General features: G+C 42.8%; 2 protein-coding genes across 2 annotated transcripts; one reads left to right on the forward strand and one right to left on the reverse strand.

Annotated features, from left to right (window-relative positions):
* Nucleotides 1–189: 189 nt before the first annotated feature.
* On the forward strand, nt 190–15,151 carry LOC135082693 (zinc finger MYND domain-containing protein 10). The gene is made up of 10 exons (XM_063977473.1): nt 190–379; nt 648–756; nt 875–988; nt 1,958–2,097; nt 2,445–2,567; nt 2,718–2,872; nt 3,300–3,451; nt 4,075–4,239; nt 14,287–14,525; nt 14,862–15,151. Exons 1-10 carry the CDS (start codon nt 276–278, stop codon nt 14,929–14,931), a joined length of 1,371 nt encoding a protein of 456 aa, XP_063833543.1. The 5' UTR covers nt 190–275; the 3' UTR covers nt 14,932–15,151.
* Nucleotides 15,143–19,834, reverse strand: LOC135082695 (small ribosomal subunit protein eS12). Its single transcript, XM_063977474.1, has 5 exons — nt 19,724–19,834; nt 19,292–19,426; nt 16,692–16,794; nt 15,954–16,055; nt 15,143–15,256 (listed from the first exon to the last, which is right to left on the reverse strand). Exons 1-5 carry the CDS (start codon nt 19,738–19,740, stop codon nt 15,194–15,196), a joined length of 420 nt encoding a protein of 139 aa, XP_063833544.1. The 5' UTR covers nt 19,741–19,834; the 3' UTR covers nt 15,143–15,193.
* Between the last annotated feature and the right edge of the window lie 250 nt (nt 19,835–20,084).

Genomic DNA, 20,084 nt, shown 5'->3' on the forward strand with positions numbered 1-20,084 from the left:
AGTTCAGAAACTTGTAGCCGTATTATTTATTTTCTAAAATTGTTTGTGAAGATGCACAAAAATATTGCAAAAACTGATGAAAAATATTCAAGGAACGTGTGAAGCTGAGGTCGTGTTCGCAGTGTCAAAGTTTAGAAAACATTATTTTCTTTTCGATTTTCTTGACACATCTATGACCGGCATCGTATTGACATATTGATCAAACGTTACTACAGTTACTGGATAATTTTTCATAATAAAAATGAACTCGAATTGTTAAAGAAAAATCTAAGAAAATGGTTGATAAAGATCCCCAATTAAGAGCGCTAGAAATAGGAGAGGTTGATATGTTTGTGGAAAGCATGGAACCAGCGCGTATAGAAAGTATTGGGAATCAAGCGTAAGAATTTTAATTGCCTCATGGGCTCATCCACTTCCTATCAGATAATTTTTTATTCCAAATATAACAAACCAAACTAAGAAAATAATCTGACTATATTCAAATAGCTATTTGTAGAAAAGTTTTTGAAGGAATTCAAAAGTTAATCTACTCACCACTAGATGGCACTGTACTAGGCCAAGGTTCTATCTTCCTCGGAAAGAGGCCCATAATTAATTATATCTTTTAACCCTTATTTTTAAGTTCATAATTTTAAATATTTTTGTAGCTGGATAGACTGGCACATAAGGCTTCAGAAAATAAACCAACAAACTGTACTAGAGGCGCAGTCAATGCAAGAAGAGTTTACCAAGGAGTTACTTATATCTTGTGGAAAGGTATTTTATCTATTTTACGTAAAATTTATTTAAAAAATATTATGGTGTTTTTTAAATTGTGGCGTGTTTTTGTAGGTAGATAGACGAATTACATAAAATAGTTTATTTAAAATTACAGTTACCTGTACTAGTCCGCGAAGCCATATGCATCCAAGTATGGCGCCTGAAGATATACCCTCAAATTTTGAAACTGGAGCTGTCTCCACAACATACTTTTGGCATTTACATAGTGGTAAGTCTGTAGCCGTTAGGACAAAAATGTTCTCGAGTGTTGACCACTAGAGATGGGTTTCTACCCGGGTAAAAACCCACATGAGGGTAAAAACCCAATAAAAACCCGTTTCATTCCACCCGTGGGTGTTTACACCGGGTGAAAACAAATAATTTTATAATTATTTCAATTGGTATCTTTTCTTTATTTTTATTGAATTTTTCTCATTTAAGTTTATTGATTAATAAGTAATAAGTCAAATTTAACACTAATATGCATTAATATCGTGGCCAAATCGTAAATTTGATCACGTTATGATGATGTGACCAATTATTTTATAAAATGGTGTTATTTCAAGAATCGTTGAACCGATTTAGAAGAAATTTAGTAGGAACACAATAATTTGTGATCATGGCAAGGACATGGAGGGGGGGGGGGGGATGCCAAAGATGCCAAACTCTCTCTTTGATGACATTACGGTATAAAGTTACAAATAACAACACCAACTACCTACAAAGTACTTCTGCTTAAAAACTTAAAATCGAACCGCCCTTCCGCCACTGTAACGCATTGTAACGTTTTTCAAGACCTCCTCTCCCCCCAGATTGCATTACGTAACACTAGAACGCCCCCTTAGCAACAAATACCACTTCTCACTTTACAAAAACGCTATTTTTGTTTTCACCCACCAGAATGGGTGATAATGGGTAAAAACCGGGTTTTTACCCAAATCACCCAGTTTTAACCCAATCGAGTGAAATGGGTTTTTACCCACTACCCATCTCTATTGACCACGGGCCGGAAGACGTAGAGTGGACAAACCTCCCACTAGTAGACCGACGATATAATAATATGGTGTAAGTACCTGCATGCGGGCAGCGCAAGACCGGTTGTTGTGGCAATACTTGGGGAGGCCTTTGTCCAGTAATGAACGTCATTTGGCTGAAACGAATGAAGCAATTTAAAAGGTTTACAAAATGTCTTTTTCAGCTGTATCATGAGGCTGTAGCAGTGGGTCTTCTGGAAACTGTGCTGTTCCATGAAGACGGAGCTCAGTGCGTAAGCGAGGTGATGGTAGACTTGCTGCACTATGCAATCGAGCAGTTGACTACTCTGCTGGCTCTGATAAAGTAAGTAGACTTAAGTTACTCTCGTCGTCCCACGCTGTCACACACATGTGTGTGTTTCCCGGTACACAAGCTGAAGTGGCAATGGGCAGGGCACATACTTAGTACGCAGAACTAACGGCCGATGGGGCAGCAAGGTTCTGGAGTGGAGGCCGCGTACCGGAAAACGCAGAAAATCTTACAAATACAAAATTTACATACACTACTATTTATGACACTAATAGCACCCGCGCTGCTTCAGGTGAATATATCCCCCCTGATAAATAACCCTAGATGTTCTCAATTCGACTGTATGTTCTTTTTTTATGTAAAAGAATTACGAGTACTTTCTCATTTTCTTCTCTTTCTAGTGACAACTACTTGAAGCCACGATCGGCCAATGACATTGAAAATGAGACGCCAGACCAGGAGCTGGAAAGGCAGAAACGTGATCTCCAGTTTAATATTAGCATGAGATGTATAACTATTGTACGGTATGTAGTATTCACTTGATTACACCCATCGATTTAGAGTAGACGTGTTTAAGTGATGATGATGAAGATGTGTTTATACTTAGTCGTTTAATACACCGCGAGTATCCAGCCTCCCGAGCAACCTCACATATTGATACTTTTTTTTCCCAGCTACATAGCAGAGCATATGGAATCTGTGGGGGTGGGTGCGTCGATGGCGACCGACTTATACAAGACCCACGATGTGCCGTCGCTGCTGGCGCACCTGATATCGCTGCGCCCGTGGACGCGCTCCAACGACAGCGGCGAGCAGCAGATTTTCATCCGTATTTTTTATATCAGCTAATCTGATAGACATTTGCCCCTTCCAGATCATTGATTTGTTCCATCATCTTTTAATGAGAATTTTTTCAAAGCTGTCTAGCGGTTTTTACCTAATGACTGTGGCATTGAAAAATTCTGGATTCTGTGTCGAATATTTTAATAAGTTGCCTACTTAGTTGTTGTCAGGGGTTTGGAGTAGTCAAGGGGCCACCCCTTTACTAAAGTATTTCGCTCATAGTTGACTGTTTTTTTGTTTTACTTCAATAGTAGATAAATAACTTGCCGATGACTTTAGTGGGCGACTGGTTAACTACTTTCCTAAAAAGTCATACTAATAAAGGAAGCATCCAAGAAAGACTAGCTCTTTAGCTCAATATTGCAAGCTCTGCTGAAAAGATTGAGCACCCATTCATCATTGTTTCTTGCTAGACGGCCGCTGGTCGAAGCCTTCTTCTGAGGACCTGTCGCAAATGCACCGCAGCGAGGCGCAGCTGTGGCTGTGTCTGCGACAGCTGTTGTTGGAGCCTCGTCTCCCGCACCACTACACCATTGATGACACACGCCGCAGTACCTTCTGTAGGGTAAGAACGAATTGTTTCATCCACGAAGACGCGCCCCACCAATTTTTGGTCGAGAGAAGCGCGGGGTGGTGGGCAGTTTGATCCGAGCAATCGGAGCGTCATTATTGTAGTGTGCATGTACAATCATTCACGCACATGGATAATTTAGCGTGTACCGATAACACTCAAACATTAGCGGGAGAATAGTGGGGCGCGACTTCATAGATGAATCGATCTATACATAATCTGACTTTGTATTTTATTGTACTTAGGTAATATCTAGGTTAACAATAGCACAAAATTGGGACGATAGTGACTGAATTTCTTGTGCTGCTTTTTTTTAGCTACGGTCGCTCACGTTTGCAGCAACCAAGTTCTATCAATGTAAGATAACATTAACTTTTGCGTATAGTGCCATCTAACGGGGAGTGGCAGCTTTGAACTATTTAAATAAACTCATCATGCCTTTTTGGCAATAATTTGCAGTAGGTTACACTACCTGTTTTTTTTCCACGTTCCCCTTTCTACTAAATAAATAACTGCCATGCAAACTTGGAGTATATTAAAATTTACAACTTGGAGTAGGTATTATATAGCAACAATTTACTATGGTGTCTGCTAACTGCCCTCTTCTCCGTTTTCAGCTGGAAGCAAAGTTGACGGAAGACATGTTGGACCAGATCCCGCCTCTGATAGACCTGAAGACGTTCCTGTGTCGGCTGTCAGTCGGCGACTACTCCAGCTTGCACAACCGCACTAATGGCGTGAGAGGAGGCCCAGGCTGCACGCTCATTGCGCTGGTTCCGCAGGTTGGATTGATCTCCCTTCAGTATAGCTTCAGTAAAATATGAGATATCCGATAAGAATTTGAACTAACAGCCACCCCTCTCACCGCAACTACTATCGAATTTAGTATAAAATTGTGGATTCATGGATTTCATGGATTACTTAGGGCCCCAGTTGTCCTTTCTTTTCAGTTCAATACTGTACGTCTGTACCGCGAAGGAAAGATTTGTTCAATTTACAATTTTAAGACTAACTTTGCTTACCGAAAACGAGTTTTAGAGTCGTTTTAAATTGTTTTTGCATTTCTTTACGGAGCACTTCGGCTTAATTTCGACCACAGACTACATAATAGTGGGGTGCGAGGGTAGTACAAATTTTCGCAGCGCTGGCAGTTTATCAAGGTTCTAGGATATTCAATATCGTTAATCCAGCCCCCATTATCTGCATGTTATCTACTATCTGTATGATTGGCCTATCGCTGCTGGGCGGCATCAGCAACGCGATGTGATGTTCCATCACAGATTTCACAGCTATGGATAACATTCCTTTACATGCAATTTCGTTATTAATTTTACTTCGCAAATTCAATAAAATTGTACTTAAGTGAGGAAAAATATTTTTATTGCTTATTATATCTTTAATTTGACTACATTGGCTTTTGAGATGTTAATATTGATTAATTTTAAGAAAATAAAAACTTATAAGTGAAACAAATAGTAGAGCGACGACGCCAAAAAAGGAACGTTTGATGCACTGTTGTTATCATTTGACATTTCTTATCATTGGATGACAGCTAAATAAATAGCAGTCGCTCGCTTTTTCAATTTGTTTTGCTTTTAGGCCAGTAGAATTAAACACAAAAATTGATTAAATCGGAAATAATTCCTACAAAAGATTTTTTTGCTTTAATGGCTTCATTGGTTGCCCATTAAGACTCTCCTAAGTTTTCGACTTCGACGGAGTTGTGCTTAAGTGGTGAGGGCCCCCGAAAGCGGCGTTTTTTCGATTTTCCGGTTATACCGCGTAAAGGACTTACCCTATCGAAAAGTGGTCTTCATGACGGTTAAAGTGCACTTAATCCTGCATTGAATAAGACCAAATTTATATGTTTTGGACAAACCATTCTCGCGCTAAAGTTCGGCAAAGTAGAAAATATACGTATAATTAATGACCCTCTCCACGTCCAATGGCTTGTTACCCACATGCTTCCAAGCCTTGTAAAGGGTCGCCTTAACCAGTGTAACCCTAACAAGGCTCACGAGTTTGATTCGCTTATCCTTGTTCGTCCCAGCCGTTCCTTAACTGCGGTTGCTGCACCTCTTCCTGACACTCTCCTGAACGACTCTGTGTTACCTAATGTGGCTGCCTCTCTTCCTTGTACCCTCCTGTACGATTACATTGCTTAGCTATATGCCTGGTCCAAGGTTCGATGCCACAAAATCAACTTTGTACGCGTGAAAATAGTTCAAATACTATTTTCCGTGCTTGCAACATTTTTCTTTACTGCTTCGCCTCTATTAGTCGTAGAGTAATTGTATGTATCCTATAGCCTTCCTCAATGTATGAGCTATTCAACACAAAAATAATGATTTCAATCAAACTAGTAATTCTTAAGATTAGCGCGTTCAAACAAACAAACAAAAAACTCTTCAGCGTTTTTATATGAACTTGTTGTTGTTGATTTTTGGCGTCGAACCTTAGACCAGGCATACGGCTAGGCAACGTAGTCATGCAGAAGGATACAAGGAAGAGGGGCAGCCACAGTAGGTAACACAGAGTCGTTCAGGTGAGTGCCAGGAAGAGGTGCAGTAACCGCAGTTAAGGAACGGTTGGGACGAACAAGGATTGGCGCATCAAGCTCGTAAGCCTTGATAGGGTTACACTGGTTGAGGTGGCCCTTTTCAAGACTTGGAAGCTTGTGGGTAACAAACCATTGGACGTGGGGAGGGTCATTAATTATACGTATATTTTCTACTTTGCCGAACTTTAGCGCGAGAACGGTTTGTCCAAAACATATGAATTTGGTCTTATTCAATGCAGGATTAAGTGCCCTTCAACCGTCATGAAGACCACTTTTTGATAGGGTAAGTCCTTTACGCGGTATAACCGGAAAACCGAAAAAATGCCTCTTTCGGGGGCCCCCACCACTTAAGCACAACTCCGTCGAAGTCGAAAACTTAGGAGAGTCTTAATGGGCAACCAATGAAGCCATTAAAACAATAAAATCTTTTGTAGGAATTATTTCCGATTTAAAAGCTAATTCTACTGGACTATTTGAAATTAAATAAAACTTTGATTTGGTGTTGCGTATTTTACAAATTTTCTACAATCATTGATAATTTAAGAGGTTTTTGTAAGAAACATGAAACGAGAGCGGAATACGAACTTTTCTCGTGAGGAGACCGAAAACCTTATCTCTCTCATAGAAACTTATAAAAATATTATAGAAAATAAGAAAAGTGATGCTGCGACCTGGCAAGAAAAAGAAAAAGCGTGGAAAGCCATTGAGTTTGAGTACAACAGTTGCGGTGTCGGCGTCTACAGAGATGCGAGGCATCTTAAATTAAAATATGAAGCTATCAAAAGAGACACCAGAAAGAAAGCGAACCACATTGCACAGCAAAATGAGAATGGTAGTTCTATAAATAATGTACCCCCTTTAACACCAGCCGAGCAAAAAGTAAAACGTATGCTTTCTTTGTCCATTGAAGACAGTGAAAGTTGTAGTAATTCAGATCAAAATATGGGTAAGTAAATAGTTATGTGTTAATAATAAACAACTTTTATTACAAAATTACAGCATTATATTTATTATTTAACAATTTATTTTAGTTTCAGAAAAACCCCAAGAAAACAGGCCTTTTGATAAATTAGTGGAAGCAAAACTAGAAGTAGTAGAGTTGCGGAAAAAAATAATTGAGGAGGAACTACAAGAAAAGTTATTAAAAAAACAAATGCTGAAAGATGAAATGAGTTATAAAAAAGAGCTGTTTGAATTGGAAAAAGAAGAAAGGCTTTTAAAAATTGCAATTTTAAAAAGTGAGCTGCAAAGTAAAAATAAGTTATAACTAAATAGGTACATAAAGTTATTATAAATAAATGTTTATTATTTAAAAACATATTTTTTATTACATTCTGTTCTATTTTAATGTAAAAAAAATCATTTTCATTTTGTAACTCTTACAAACTCACTCTGTTCTACAGAAATAAAGCAGATCATTTATTTTATAATTTACATTTTTTCTATAATTTTAAGAGTGCCTAAGCATTCCGATAAAAAAATAAAATTACAAGTAGACGTAATCAATGACTATAAATCATAACTGCAGCTTTTTAGAAATAACTTCTGAAAGAAATTAAATAACAACAGCCACTATTTAAGTTTGGCTGAATAATTATGCTGTATCTCTTACAGTACCAGACACTAATGAGTAGAATTTGAATGCTAATTGTTAGCGACGCGCCTAAAATTTAAACTCATTCGCGCCTAAAATTTAAATTCATTTGGTTCCGCTACCCGCCGCCCTGCGGCGCCACGCGCGAGGGGGGGGCGGGCACGGCGGCGGGGAGGGGAAGGAGCGAACCGATTGTGCAAAAATTGTTAGTCCTTGTTTGTCTGTCACTCTCAATGTACATAGTATGTGATTTGTGTGCAATTAAAAACAGTGCAGTTTGAAATAAGCAGTTTTCATTTGTCATCGCGTCCCCTGGCCCCCACACAAGCAACAAAGTGGTCTTCGAGCCAGGATCATGCTTCACACGCCGCCAACAACTCGGCGTGCGGCTTTGCAACAGCGAAAAACCGGCACCGCCATGTTGGGACGCGACGGCGAGCACGTGGCCGCCGATTGGGAAAAAGTGCACAGCGTGAAATCTGAACCTGTGCAACAAATTGGCTACGTGAAAAACAAGAAAACTGCTTCCTGTGACACCAAATCGCGCAGCAAGGATTCACACAAGTCGTCGGCCAAGCGAAAACAACTGATTTTAGAAGCCGCCAAGGAAAAGGCAAAGATAAAAATGGAGCTAATAGATAAAGCTCTAGAGGCAAAATTGGCGGCACTCAGCGACGAGGAAGACCTAGAAGTATACAGTCCACACACGTCGCTCATCGATGGAGATGAACTTCCTCGTCACATAGAACAGTGGGTGGAACATCAGAGCACACATATTGAACCCGAAGAGCAGCATGGCGTCACCACGCGCGAGCGGTGCCCCCCTGGCCCGGCGTCGCACGACACGTGCCCGCCGGCGCACGCCGTCGCCGCCGCCACCGCCGCTATCGAGGCGTCGCACGCCGCCGCCGCCGCCGCCGCTGTCCCGGCGCACCCTGCGCTCGACAGCACCCTCGCGACGCTCAATAGTATGGTTCACCTTTTGGCGAGTGCTCTCCAGCAACTTTCCACCACTGCCAGTGCCAATACTGTGCCCAATGCCAGTTTGCTCAGCCGCATCAGTACGCCTAAAGACCTACCTGAATTCTCGGGTGACCTGCTGGAGTGGCTGCAATTCAAGCAGGCCTACGAAGAGTCGTCAGCTGTTTGTAATTTCACTGAAAAAGAAAATCTGTGGAGGCTACGAAAGTGTTTACGGGGCGCCGCCAAGGAAGCTGTCTCCGCCCTGTTCATCAGCGCCACAACACCGGATAAAGTGATGGCCACCTTAGAGCTACGGTTTGGAAACCCAGAGGCCATTATTTCTCGCATCCTACAAGACCTAAATAAGCTGCAGCCGCTACAAATGGATTATCATAAAGACATAGTCGCATTCGCCGTCAAGGTCCAGAGCTTCGTGGAGGCGGTCAGAGCGGTGGGCCGAGAGGAATACCTGCGAGGCTTCAGTATCGTCAACACAATCCTGAACAAGTTACCTACCGTGCTGATCGCCAAATGGGCAGATTATAGTTACAACATCATCACGGACGGACAGGAACCGAGATTGGTAATTCTATCTGAGTTCTTACACAAAGAAGCCGTAAAGATATCCGCAACCTGTCAAACGTCAATACGACCTGATCATCAAAAACCTACACGTTCACACACTGTGTTAGTTCAAGCCGAAGAAAGCGAATCTATGTGTCAGTTCTGCAAAAAGTCTACGCATAAATTGACTGACTGCAAGCAATTCAAAAAGGCCCTACGCAAAACACGATGGCAATACATAAAAAGAAATGGCTTGTGCTTCAAATGTTTACTAAGTAAACACGAACGTGATACGTGCAAGGCGCCTGTGTGCGACAGAGACGGCTGCGGGCAAGCGCACCACTGGTTGTTGCATTACAACAACAACAACAACAACAACGCATCCAACACCGAGCGCCGGCCTACAACAGCTGAGCAGTCGCCGGCCGCGGCATCGAGTACGCGCGCACCGACTAGTGCGACGACGAACGTTCAAGACCAACGGAGTTCGGCAATTACGTCTGTGCCACCTGAGACTCTAACGTTCATTAACGCGAGTGATCGAGTGCTGTTAAAAGTAGTGTCAGTGCGCGTTTCCGGGCCTAACGGTGCTGTGGACAGCACGGCGTTGTTGGACGATGGCTCGTCGGTGTCGCTCATGAGCGCCTCCCTGGCGGCCCGCGTCGGCCTCCGAGGCCGCAGCTGCGCGATGCGTGTGCGGGGCGCATTCGGCGATAGTGAACTGCAATGTGACTCGACGGTTGTGAATGTGGACCTTACGGGTATGGACAATAAGGTACATAATATAAGGATGCGCTGTGTTGACGAGTTAAATTTACCTTTACAAACCTTGTCTATTTTGAATTGTGTAAATTACTCTCACTTGAAAGATATAAAAGATAAACTGTGTAAGTCTGACTTGAAACCTGAATTATTAATAGGACAGGACAATCATCATTTGCTGTTACCTTCTCAAATTAGGTTAGGTAAATTAAACGAGCCGTCCGCTACTCTTACCCCCCTGGGCTGGTGTGTACATGGTAGAATGTGTTTGACCCGGGCCCCCGGCCACCGCCGTCGTCCCGCCGCCGCCGACGCCGAGACTAACCTATTTATTTCAGAGAGCGACGAAGCGAGCGTCCTGCGGGAGCTGCACGAGGAGGTCCGGCGGTCTTTTATTTTAGATTCTGTAGGAGTGTCGTGCAGGCCGCGCCAGAACGCCGAGGAGGTCCGCGCCGTCGCGCTGCTGGAGGAGTCCGCGGCGCTGCGGGATGGCCGCTGGCACGTGCGCCTGCCATGGCGCGACGCGCGCCGCTTGCCCGACGCCTACCCCGCCGCGATCACCAGGATGAAGGGTATCGAGAGGAAGATGTGTAAAGACCCAGGGTTCGCTAAAAGGTATGAGGAACGAGTGAATCATTTATTAGAGAACGACTACGCCAGTGAGCTGATGGACCCCGCGACCACCACTGATAGGACGTGGTACTTACCTCACTTCGGGGTCGACAACCCCAACAAAGGGAAGCTCCGCCTGGTCTTCGACGCCGCCTGCAAAGTAAACGGTAACTCGCTCAATGACTACTTACTTACCGGGCCGGACCTGCTATCATCGCTGCTGGGTATTATACTGCGCTTTAGAGAGAACTCCATCGCAGTAACAGGTGATATCAGGGACATGTTTTTGAGGATTAAAATTCACGCCGAGGATCAGGATGCTCTCAGGTTCTTGTGGAGGGACAGTCCCACAGAACCTATGAAAACGTATGTAATGACGTCACTAATTTTTGGCGCCAACTGTTCGCCATTTATAGCTCAGTTTATAAAAAACAAAAACGCGCTGCGGCTCGCTTCGCAGTACCCGGCCGCTGCTATCGATGCAATTTGTAAGTCACACTACATGGATGACTATATTGATAGCATAGACGACGAGGCGTCAGCGGTCGAAATGGTAAAAAATGTATCTGACATCCACAGGGCCGGCGGCTTTGAAATAATAAACTGGACGAGCAACAGCGTCGCCGTCTTGAATAGCGTGCCAAAAGAGACCCTAGGCTCAGCTGCAGTTAAGTTCAAAGTCGGCCAGCAACACGAGAGTGAACGAACTTTAGGTATGATGTGGTATCCCGCGGACGACACGTTAGGTTTTGATTTGTCACTAAAGCGGATCCCGGAATGTATTATTGAAGGAACCGAACGCCCGACGAAGCGTTTAATGCTAAAGGTAATTATGTCAATATTTGATGTCATAGGCTTTTTAGCTCCTTTCACCATCCAGGGCCGCATAATGCTACAAGATACTTGGCGACTACATACTACATGGGACGAACATATTCCCGACAGCATTTACGAGAAATGGCGTAAGTGGCTTGATTTATTAAAATCGGTTCATGCAATACGCATACCTAGATGCTATAAACAGTGTAGCAAAACATCGGTGACGGCGGCGAGCGACGGAGAAGCGGCATCGATACCTGCGAGTGCGAGCGAGATGGAGGACGCGCCGATCGACTCCACTGCTACGACACGGGCTACGGTAATACCTGTCCCGGTGACGTCATCGCTCCCCGCGCCCGCGCCACATAATGCTACGAGCGCCAAAGGCTTCGTAGCAGTGACTACGAGCCGCGGCCGCGCCGCTACGACAGCAGCCGCATCCGATTATACTAACGTACAGCTACACATCATGTTTTGCGATGCTAGTACTAAAGCGATGTGTACTGTTGCGTATTGGCGGTGGGAATTGAATGGTGTCATTCACGTTGCATTCATCGCAAGTAAGTGCAAAGTTATGCCAGTAAAACCTTTGACGATGCCCCGGGCCGAACTGCAAGCCGCCTTGTTAGCCGCTAGGTTGTCTAACACTATTGGAAAGGAACATAGAATAGCGCCCGCACGTAGGTATTTTTGGTGCGACTCGACTACGGTTCTCCATTGGATTCGTAACAACGCGCGCACGTACAAAGCGTTCGAAGCGAACCGCCTAGGTGAGATTGACGAGTTGACGCGTGCGGAGGACTGGAGGTATGTACCTACAAAATTAAACGTTGCAGATTTAGCCACTCGGGAGAACTTCGATATGGCATTGCAGGAGGAATGGTTTGCAGGGCCGAAATTTTTATACTGTGATGAGTCTGAGTGGCCTAATGATGTGATTCGGCCGAGCACAGTTGAACCGACGGTGACGTCAGAGTGCGTTGCAGTCTTGAAACACGTCTCGGTTGACCTGCCCGTACCAGACCCGGAACGATTTTCTTCCTGGCTTCGTTTGGTGCGGACTACGGCTACCGTGTTAAAATTTATAAATATCTGCAGAGGACGGTCCGGGCAGATCGACCGGGACCTAATGGAGTGTGCTGAGCGGTTGTTGATAAAACAATCGCAAAGCGATAGCTTTCCGGATGACTTGGCTGCGATTACGAACGAGAGGTCATTGCACCGCAGCAGCAGGTTACTTTCCCTGTCTCCCTATCTAGACGAACATGGCGTGCTCAGAGTCGGCGGTCGCATCGACGCCGCGGCGAACGTGAGCATGGAGGTGAAGAGACCGGTAATTCTAGATGGTCGACATCCCGTAGCCAGACTTATCGTACGTCACTACCACACGAGGGCGGCTCATGGTAATCAGGAGACTGTTGTGAACGAGTTAAGACAGCGTTACTGGCTGTTGCGGCTGAGACCTACCGTCAAGGCCGTAGTATCCAGGTGTATGCTGTGCAGGATTCGCAAGAGCAGGCCGCAGGCGCCACGGATGGGTGAGTTACCCGAAGCCCGAGTTGCACATCACCAGCGACCTTTTTCACACTGTGGGCTGGACCTGTTTGGGCCGATGGAGGTTTCCATTGGCCGGCGACGGGAAAAGCGCTACGGTGTCCTATTTACCTGCCTCACGGTGCGCGCAGTCCATATTGAACTGGTTCCCTCCCTCACGTCGGACTCGCTGATCATGGCGTTGCGTCGGATGGCGGCCAGGCGTGGCTGGCCTCTTCATCTCTACTCTGATAACGGTACTAACCTGAGGGGCGCTGACACGGAGTTGAAGCGATCGATGCTGCTTTTGGACACTGAAAAGTTAAGTAACGAGGGTATTAACAACGGGATGGAGTGGACTTTTATCCCTCCCGCCAGTCCCCATTGGGGTGGGGCGTGGGAGAGGCTCGTACGTAGCGTGAAGACATCGCTGAAAGTCATATTATCTGAGCGTGCACCACGGGAAGAAGTGTTGAGCACTCTGATGGCTGAGGTAGAAAATATTGTCAACAGCCGCCCCCTGATGCACGTGTCTGTCGAACCAGGGGACGTTGAGTCGCTTACCCCCAACCATTTTCTTCTCGGTACGTCTTCCAACTTACCTGTCATAGGAAAGTACGAGAACTCAGACCTGCACTTGCGCAAGCTTTGGCGTACGGCGCAACGACTGACTGACATGTACTGGCAGAGGTGGGTGAAGGAAATCCTGCCTGATCTCATCCCCCGGAGGAAATGGCGGGATAAAACGACATCAGTAAAGGTCGGGGACCTTGTTTTTCTGGCAGACCCCCAGTCTACGCGCAACACCTGGCCGAAGGGGGTGGTTACACATGTCTTCCCTGGCAAGGACGGGGTCATCAGGCTGGTCGAAGTGCGTACTGCGACCGGGAGGTTACGGCGGTCGGTGGCCAACGTAGCACCTATCATCCTGAGTGATGAGTGCTGTGACAGCACTAGGGTGGGGGATGTTAGCGACGCGCCTAAAATTTAAACTCATTCGCGCCTAAAATTTAAATTCATTTGGTTCCGCTACCCGCCGCCCTGCGGCGCCACGCGCGAGGGGGGGGCGGGCACGGCGGCGGGGAGGGGAAGGAGCGAACCGATTGTGCAAAAATTGTTAGTCCTTTTTTGTCTGTCACTCGATTTGTGTGCAATTAAAAACAGTGCAGTTTGAAATAAGCAGCTTTCATTTGTTATCGCGTCCCCTGGCCCCTACACAAGCAACACTAATAATAAGAAAAAACTCAGTTTTTAGCCTAGGCACAGACCATGGATTTTTCGTCGATCGAAGTGCTCACTTTCATTCGATTTGGCCGATTCTTCATACAAATTAAAATCGGGCCCATCGGCCAACTAAAAATTGATGGTCTGCGCTTAGTCTTATCTGTAATCCTTCTCCAACGTATTTTGGTTTGTCCATAGATCAAAGACGAGTATCTAAAACAAGTCCACAAACGCACGAAGCAGCTTGCTAAGATGCACATCGAACGATTCTTTCTGAACGGCTCAGAGGAGTCCCGCGACGTGGCCAAGAAACTCGTGGAGTCTTACACCAGTGATGCGGCGTTGGCTCTGGACAGCGGCGGAGCCAAGTGTGCTAAGTGCGGCGACAAGGCTAGCAAGAAATGCTCTAGGTGTAAGAGCGAGTGGTACTGTGGCAGGTAAGCTGTGTAGAAGCTAGAAAATGTGTGCCAAGAGCAGACGTATCTGATCCGTCAGGGTCAACAGGGTTCCAATTCTGACATTCAGTGTGCAGGTACGTAGTACTTATTATTATTCTGTGGTGCAGGATGTAAACCTTAGGGCCTGAGTACGCCACTTTTTTAACGGATTCTTTGTCGCCTACAGAGCAGTTCGCTGCAAAACGCATTTGTTTCGCTTCACACGTGTTATGTTATCGCCCCTATCGTTTATTTCGCGACTATTAGTTAGCCTTAAATATCTGTAAGGGATTAAGTTATAACAAAATGCTTACCTACTCATGTTTTAATTTTCAGGGAATGCCAAGTGCAGCAATGGCCGAAACACAAAGATATCTGCGATCAGTTCGCCAACCTAGCTGTTTAAGTTTTTACTAAGACAAGAGAAATAAGGCTGTCGTATCCCTATACTTTTCTGTAGTTTCCTCTTATTTTAGCAATATAGTAATTATTGTTTTATTTATGTATGTATATTAAGGGCTATAGTTGTGTACTTTTCGAAAAAAATGTTACCTAAGGTTGAAACATGAGCCCATGATTGTGTTATTGAAAGTAACTTGGATAGTAATAAAAAGAAATTCAATTTTTTTGGATTTTTATTTTTAAAACTTAGCGACTACACCTAGGAATTAGCTCGACGACTTGAGGTAGTCTTTGAGCACGTCCAACGCTGGTGTCTCTTCACCGAAGTCCTGGAAACAAAATCATTCATTGCTTGAATAAGCCAGAAAATCGAAAATCCTAGACACTATTTACTAACATAGCTTTTATTGTCCCTAGAAATATCGATCAATTTTCAGGGTAACTTTTTATGAGCCTTGCAAAAAATGTTCGAGTGATAGGAAGGTAGCCTGTGCAAGTAACACGACACCATAGGGTCATTCAGTTGATATAGCGCCGATTAAATGTACACTAACAGCTTACAAAAACTGCTAGTGTTCGTGCTAAGCGCATAACAATACGAATTGCTAATACAAGTTCATTCAGTGGTACATTCCCCTTAGATACAAAGAAATGTACATTATTTTCCGTTAGTCCATTTGAAGATTCCAGTAGCATTATCTACCACTTGCGGATATCGCAACTCCTTTCGCGACGTTCCGTCCGTCAGTAAAAGACAATGATGGGGGGCAATAGACGGCATTATTTCATCGAGTACAAGCCTTTAGAGAGATGCCACACGGGCGTTGACGTTGCAGCAACCTACATTAGATTTATGAACTTCGAAATAGCGCGAACATAGGAGAAATTCGACAGTCAGGTGGCACACTAACCTGAAGCCAACTCGTGACTACTAGAATTACTATAAAACTGGGTATTATAATCTAGCTTTCCCCATATCGCTCACTAAAGCTAAACCGCTAAACAGAATATAAATACCAGACTTACTTTGATCACCACGCACGAGCAGCCGACAATCTTTCTGGCTTTGCCGTCCTTGTCGATCTTGCAGAGACCGGCCCATTCGCCCAACTTCTTGTTGTTGTCAACCTGAAATAGTTCGAACATTGATATTTAAATGATCGACCCATATTTAATTAGTCTTCAATAAATAATAATTAAATTGAATAATTATAATTAGTGTAACATTAGAACCGTTTTAGCAATGACTTCCATCGTCAAATTATCATCAATCCCAAAAAGAACATGTGTAGTAGAAAATAGCAATAAATGTATGGGTGCTAGGAAAGTTGACTCTGCATGGTGCAGGTCACCATAGGGGCACACAATTCACTCTGCGCTCCTTGTGCCAACCAAAGCATGGGCTGTAGTGGCTCGTGCGGAGCGCTGGATTATCTTTAGAAAGAATTATTTGAATACAGTAGAATCTCAATTATCTGGACTCATTTTTTACAGCTCTAATTACCGATTTAGGGTCTGGACCCATCAATACTGCATGGCGCCTTGGTTCATTGTTAAAAATGAATTCACCCAAAATGGTCTAAATGATGTATGTAGAACTTTTTCTACAGTAAAAAAGTTTAGTTTGATTTCACTTTGAAATCGATTATCCGGATTTTCGATTATCCTGAATACCCCTGGTTTTAATTGATCCAGATAATCGGGATTCTACTGTATAAATAACCATTGATATATTCCAGCATGAACAAAATATTAAATAGTTACCTTGACGAGAGGAATCTGATGTTCGTTGCAGAGGGCCTGAACTAGCTTCTTGTAGGAGGCTTCATCACAGTTCTCGGCGAGGACACACAGCATAGCTTGCCTCCTGACAAATCATTAGGTTTTTGTTAAGACTGGCCTGGCAGAACATGTTTAGCTACAAAATAGCAGCAGGATAAAGGTATCTTAACTTTAGTATCAATTATCACATCTATGATTAATTAGCAGGTGTTCGAACAAAAGGATTGATTCAAGTGCTCAAATGCAACATCTTTTCCCAAAGAATGTTCAATTATTCAGAAAAACTTACCTTCCCATACAAATTGTCATCAGTAATCAGTCATTTAGGGGCCATTCATAAAGTACGTCACACGAATTTCATTATTTTTTTACCCCCCCTCCGTCCTTGTCACAGGTAGTCACATTTCTTAGACCCCCCCCTCCCTAGTGTGACGTCACATGTTTTGCAATTTCACATCGAAAAATTATTATATCCGAAATTAGTTTTATTTCCATTTAAATTAAGTACATTTTTTTATGAAATCAACATTATATCAAATACTTAAAACAATTGAAATGTGATGTCACGAAACTTAGGACCCCTCCCACCCCTTGTCACACCATGTCACACTTTGTCAACCCCCTCCCCCCCTCTTTATGTGTGAAGTACTTTATGATGAATTTAGATATTGATCATGTAAGAAAATAGTTGTACTTGAGTAGTAGAATCAACCTTCTTTGTTTGAGTACCACATAATCACCTGTGTATAGCCGAAGCTTCTTTACTAAGGCTAAAAAATTCTTTTATATAAATATTGATATTGTATTGTAGCACACTTGGGAGGCCACAAAGTTGTTGGACAAGCACTGTGGTACTATGTATGTGCATTTGTTATTGGCAACAGAGTGTATCCAGCGTAACTTGAATATTACAGTAGATATTTCCACATAGCATATGACTAGAACAGCCACACACTGTGTGAATGTTTGTGAGGAACTTTGTTGCCTAATTTGATAAACATTACAGAAAAATATATCACAAATTCAAGGTTCCAAATCAGTTTTTCAATGTATACTCAATATCAAGAATAGATTCAAGCTTATGATGCAATAAATTTAAATATTTAGACCACTTAGGGGCCGTCCATATATTACGTCATTCTAAATTAGGGGGGGGGGGTTGGTCTGCGGATGACGGTAAATGATTATTAGGGGGGGGGGGGGGTGTTTCGAAATTGACGTCATTCTTATTTATTTATTTATAGTTTATTGTTCACGTACAAAAAGATTATTTCTAAAAAGAAATTTCTTCCAGCACACCTAGTAAGTGAGACTGCAAATGTGAGAGGCGGCTAAGGCGCGTACAATACTAAAATAACTCATAATAAACATACATAATGCAACATAGATGTACACAAATACAGTAATAACTACAGATAAAATACTCTAACAATAATCTATATACTTATAATAAATCTGTAGAGAGGTCAATTCTGTACATGAAATATATTTTCAAAATAACTATCAGGGGGTGATTAGTTATCGATACTGATGCCAAAAATGCAATCAGTAAAATTTTTGTCTGTCTGTCTGTCTGTAAGTTCCTTATAGAAACAAAAACTACTCGACGGATTTTAACGAAACTTGGTACAATTATTCTTCATACTCCTGGGCAGGTTATAGTATACTTAGGAATTCCCACAGGAACGGGAATTAGCGGGAAAAAACATTTGTATGAAAAAATCTAAACCGCGTAAGATAGACGCTTGAAATTTGGCATGCAGGTACCTTAGTAAACTTAAAGCTTAGTTACAACATGATATTGTAAAATTCCCACGGGAACGGGAGTTAGCGGGAAAAAACATTTGTATGAAAAAATCTAAACCGCGTAAAATAGATGAAGGGGGTAAAACGGGATCCACGCGTACGAAGTCGCGGGCGGCCGCTAGTATTACATATAATACTAGCTGCCCGCCCCGGCTTCGCCCGTGGTACTTACATGTATTATACATATAAACCTTCCTTAAGAATTACTCTATTAAAAAAAAAGGTGATTCTATAACCAAGTGTTTTAATTTTGTCAAACTGGTAATGACGTCAATTTTGGGAGAAGGGGGGGGGGGGGGTCCTTAATAAATGACGATAGGATGATTGTAGGGGGGGGGGGGGTCTAAAATCTGAAAAAATCGATGACGTAATTTATGGACGGCCCCTTAGGGCTGATTTTTCAATCAGTTAAGTACTATTGGAAAATCAGCCCTTCAATAAAATTTATCTTGAGTGTTATTTTAAAAAGTTCAGAAATAGTTTTATTTTCAAATGGATCACAGGCTTTCTTACAGTTAAGCATCACAGTGTTTTGCACTAGTTTACTACAATTAAAAAAGTAGAAATTAAGAAATACAAAAAGAAATTATTACACCTATTGTATCACAAGTGCACAATTTCATACTTTTGAATAAACCCACAAAATCAGCTGTAATTCAAACTCTATTTCAAGTGAATTATTGCTCTTGAATTAAAATATACCACGTACTACTAATTAGCAGCATGTGTTGAAGCTATACTATGTGAATTTCACATGTAAACAAATATGTACATACTTGTCAAGGGCCTTGGCGGCTTCGTGGAGACCATGGACGAGTCCGCCGTGGATGAGGGCGGTCTTCAGAACCTCCTGGAGGGCTGTGTTCACGTCCATAGCACCTCCGCTCAAGACGGGGTTCACGGGCACTTCACTGTAGGAAAAGTACACATAAATAAGAGAATAAATTTACTAAAGCTGTAATAATAACGTTGGGGAGGCATATAGGAGCCACAGTTAGCATGGTGACGGTAAAACACGCTCAATCGCATGAAGACAGCTAACCTCTAAACATTCTGAGGTTATGTTGATAACATGTTTACATCAATGTTCTTGGACAATTTATAATTAAATTACTGGTTTAAACCAAACTTAGAGAACATAGAAGAGTAATTCAGAACAATTTTAAAGACAAAGGGAAAGAGATACACCGAAAAACAACAATACTTACACTTCAATATCAGCCATGATTTATAACTGTTTGCCGACCTGAAATACGGATTAAAGTAGATTGAATATAACTTCCACATTTTATAACGAATAACACAATCACAATATCCCGAAAGATTATTAAAATAACTCAAGATAGCGAAAAATTCTTCACGAAACGTTTGACACTTTACCTTGCGCACCGGAAAAAGACTAGTGATGTGGCGAATGAAGTACTTGATATGTCAAATTCAGATTGAATAATCGATCATCGATTCTGATTTTTCAATAGTTTTAAAACAATGAAACCATTGAAAATTTAAAAAATTGTCTTATTTCAAGCCAAACATAATTCTAAATAATTGAATTCCACGCACATACAA

The sequence above is a fragment of the Ostrinia nubilalis genome, chromosome 22 (genome assembly GCF_963855985.1).
Source record: "Ostrinia nubilalis chromosome 22, ilOstNubi1.1, whole genome shotgun sequence".
Taxonomy (NCBI): domain Eukaryota; kingdom Metazoa; phylum Arthropoda; class Insecta; order Lepidoptera; family Crambidae; genus Ostrinia; species Ostrinia nubilalis.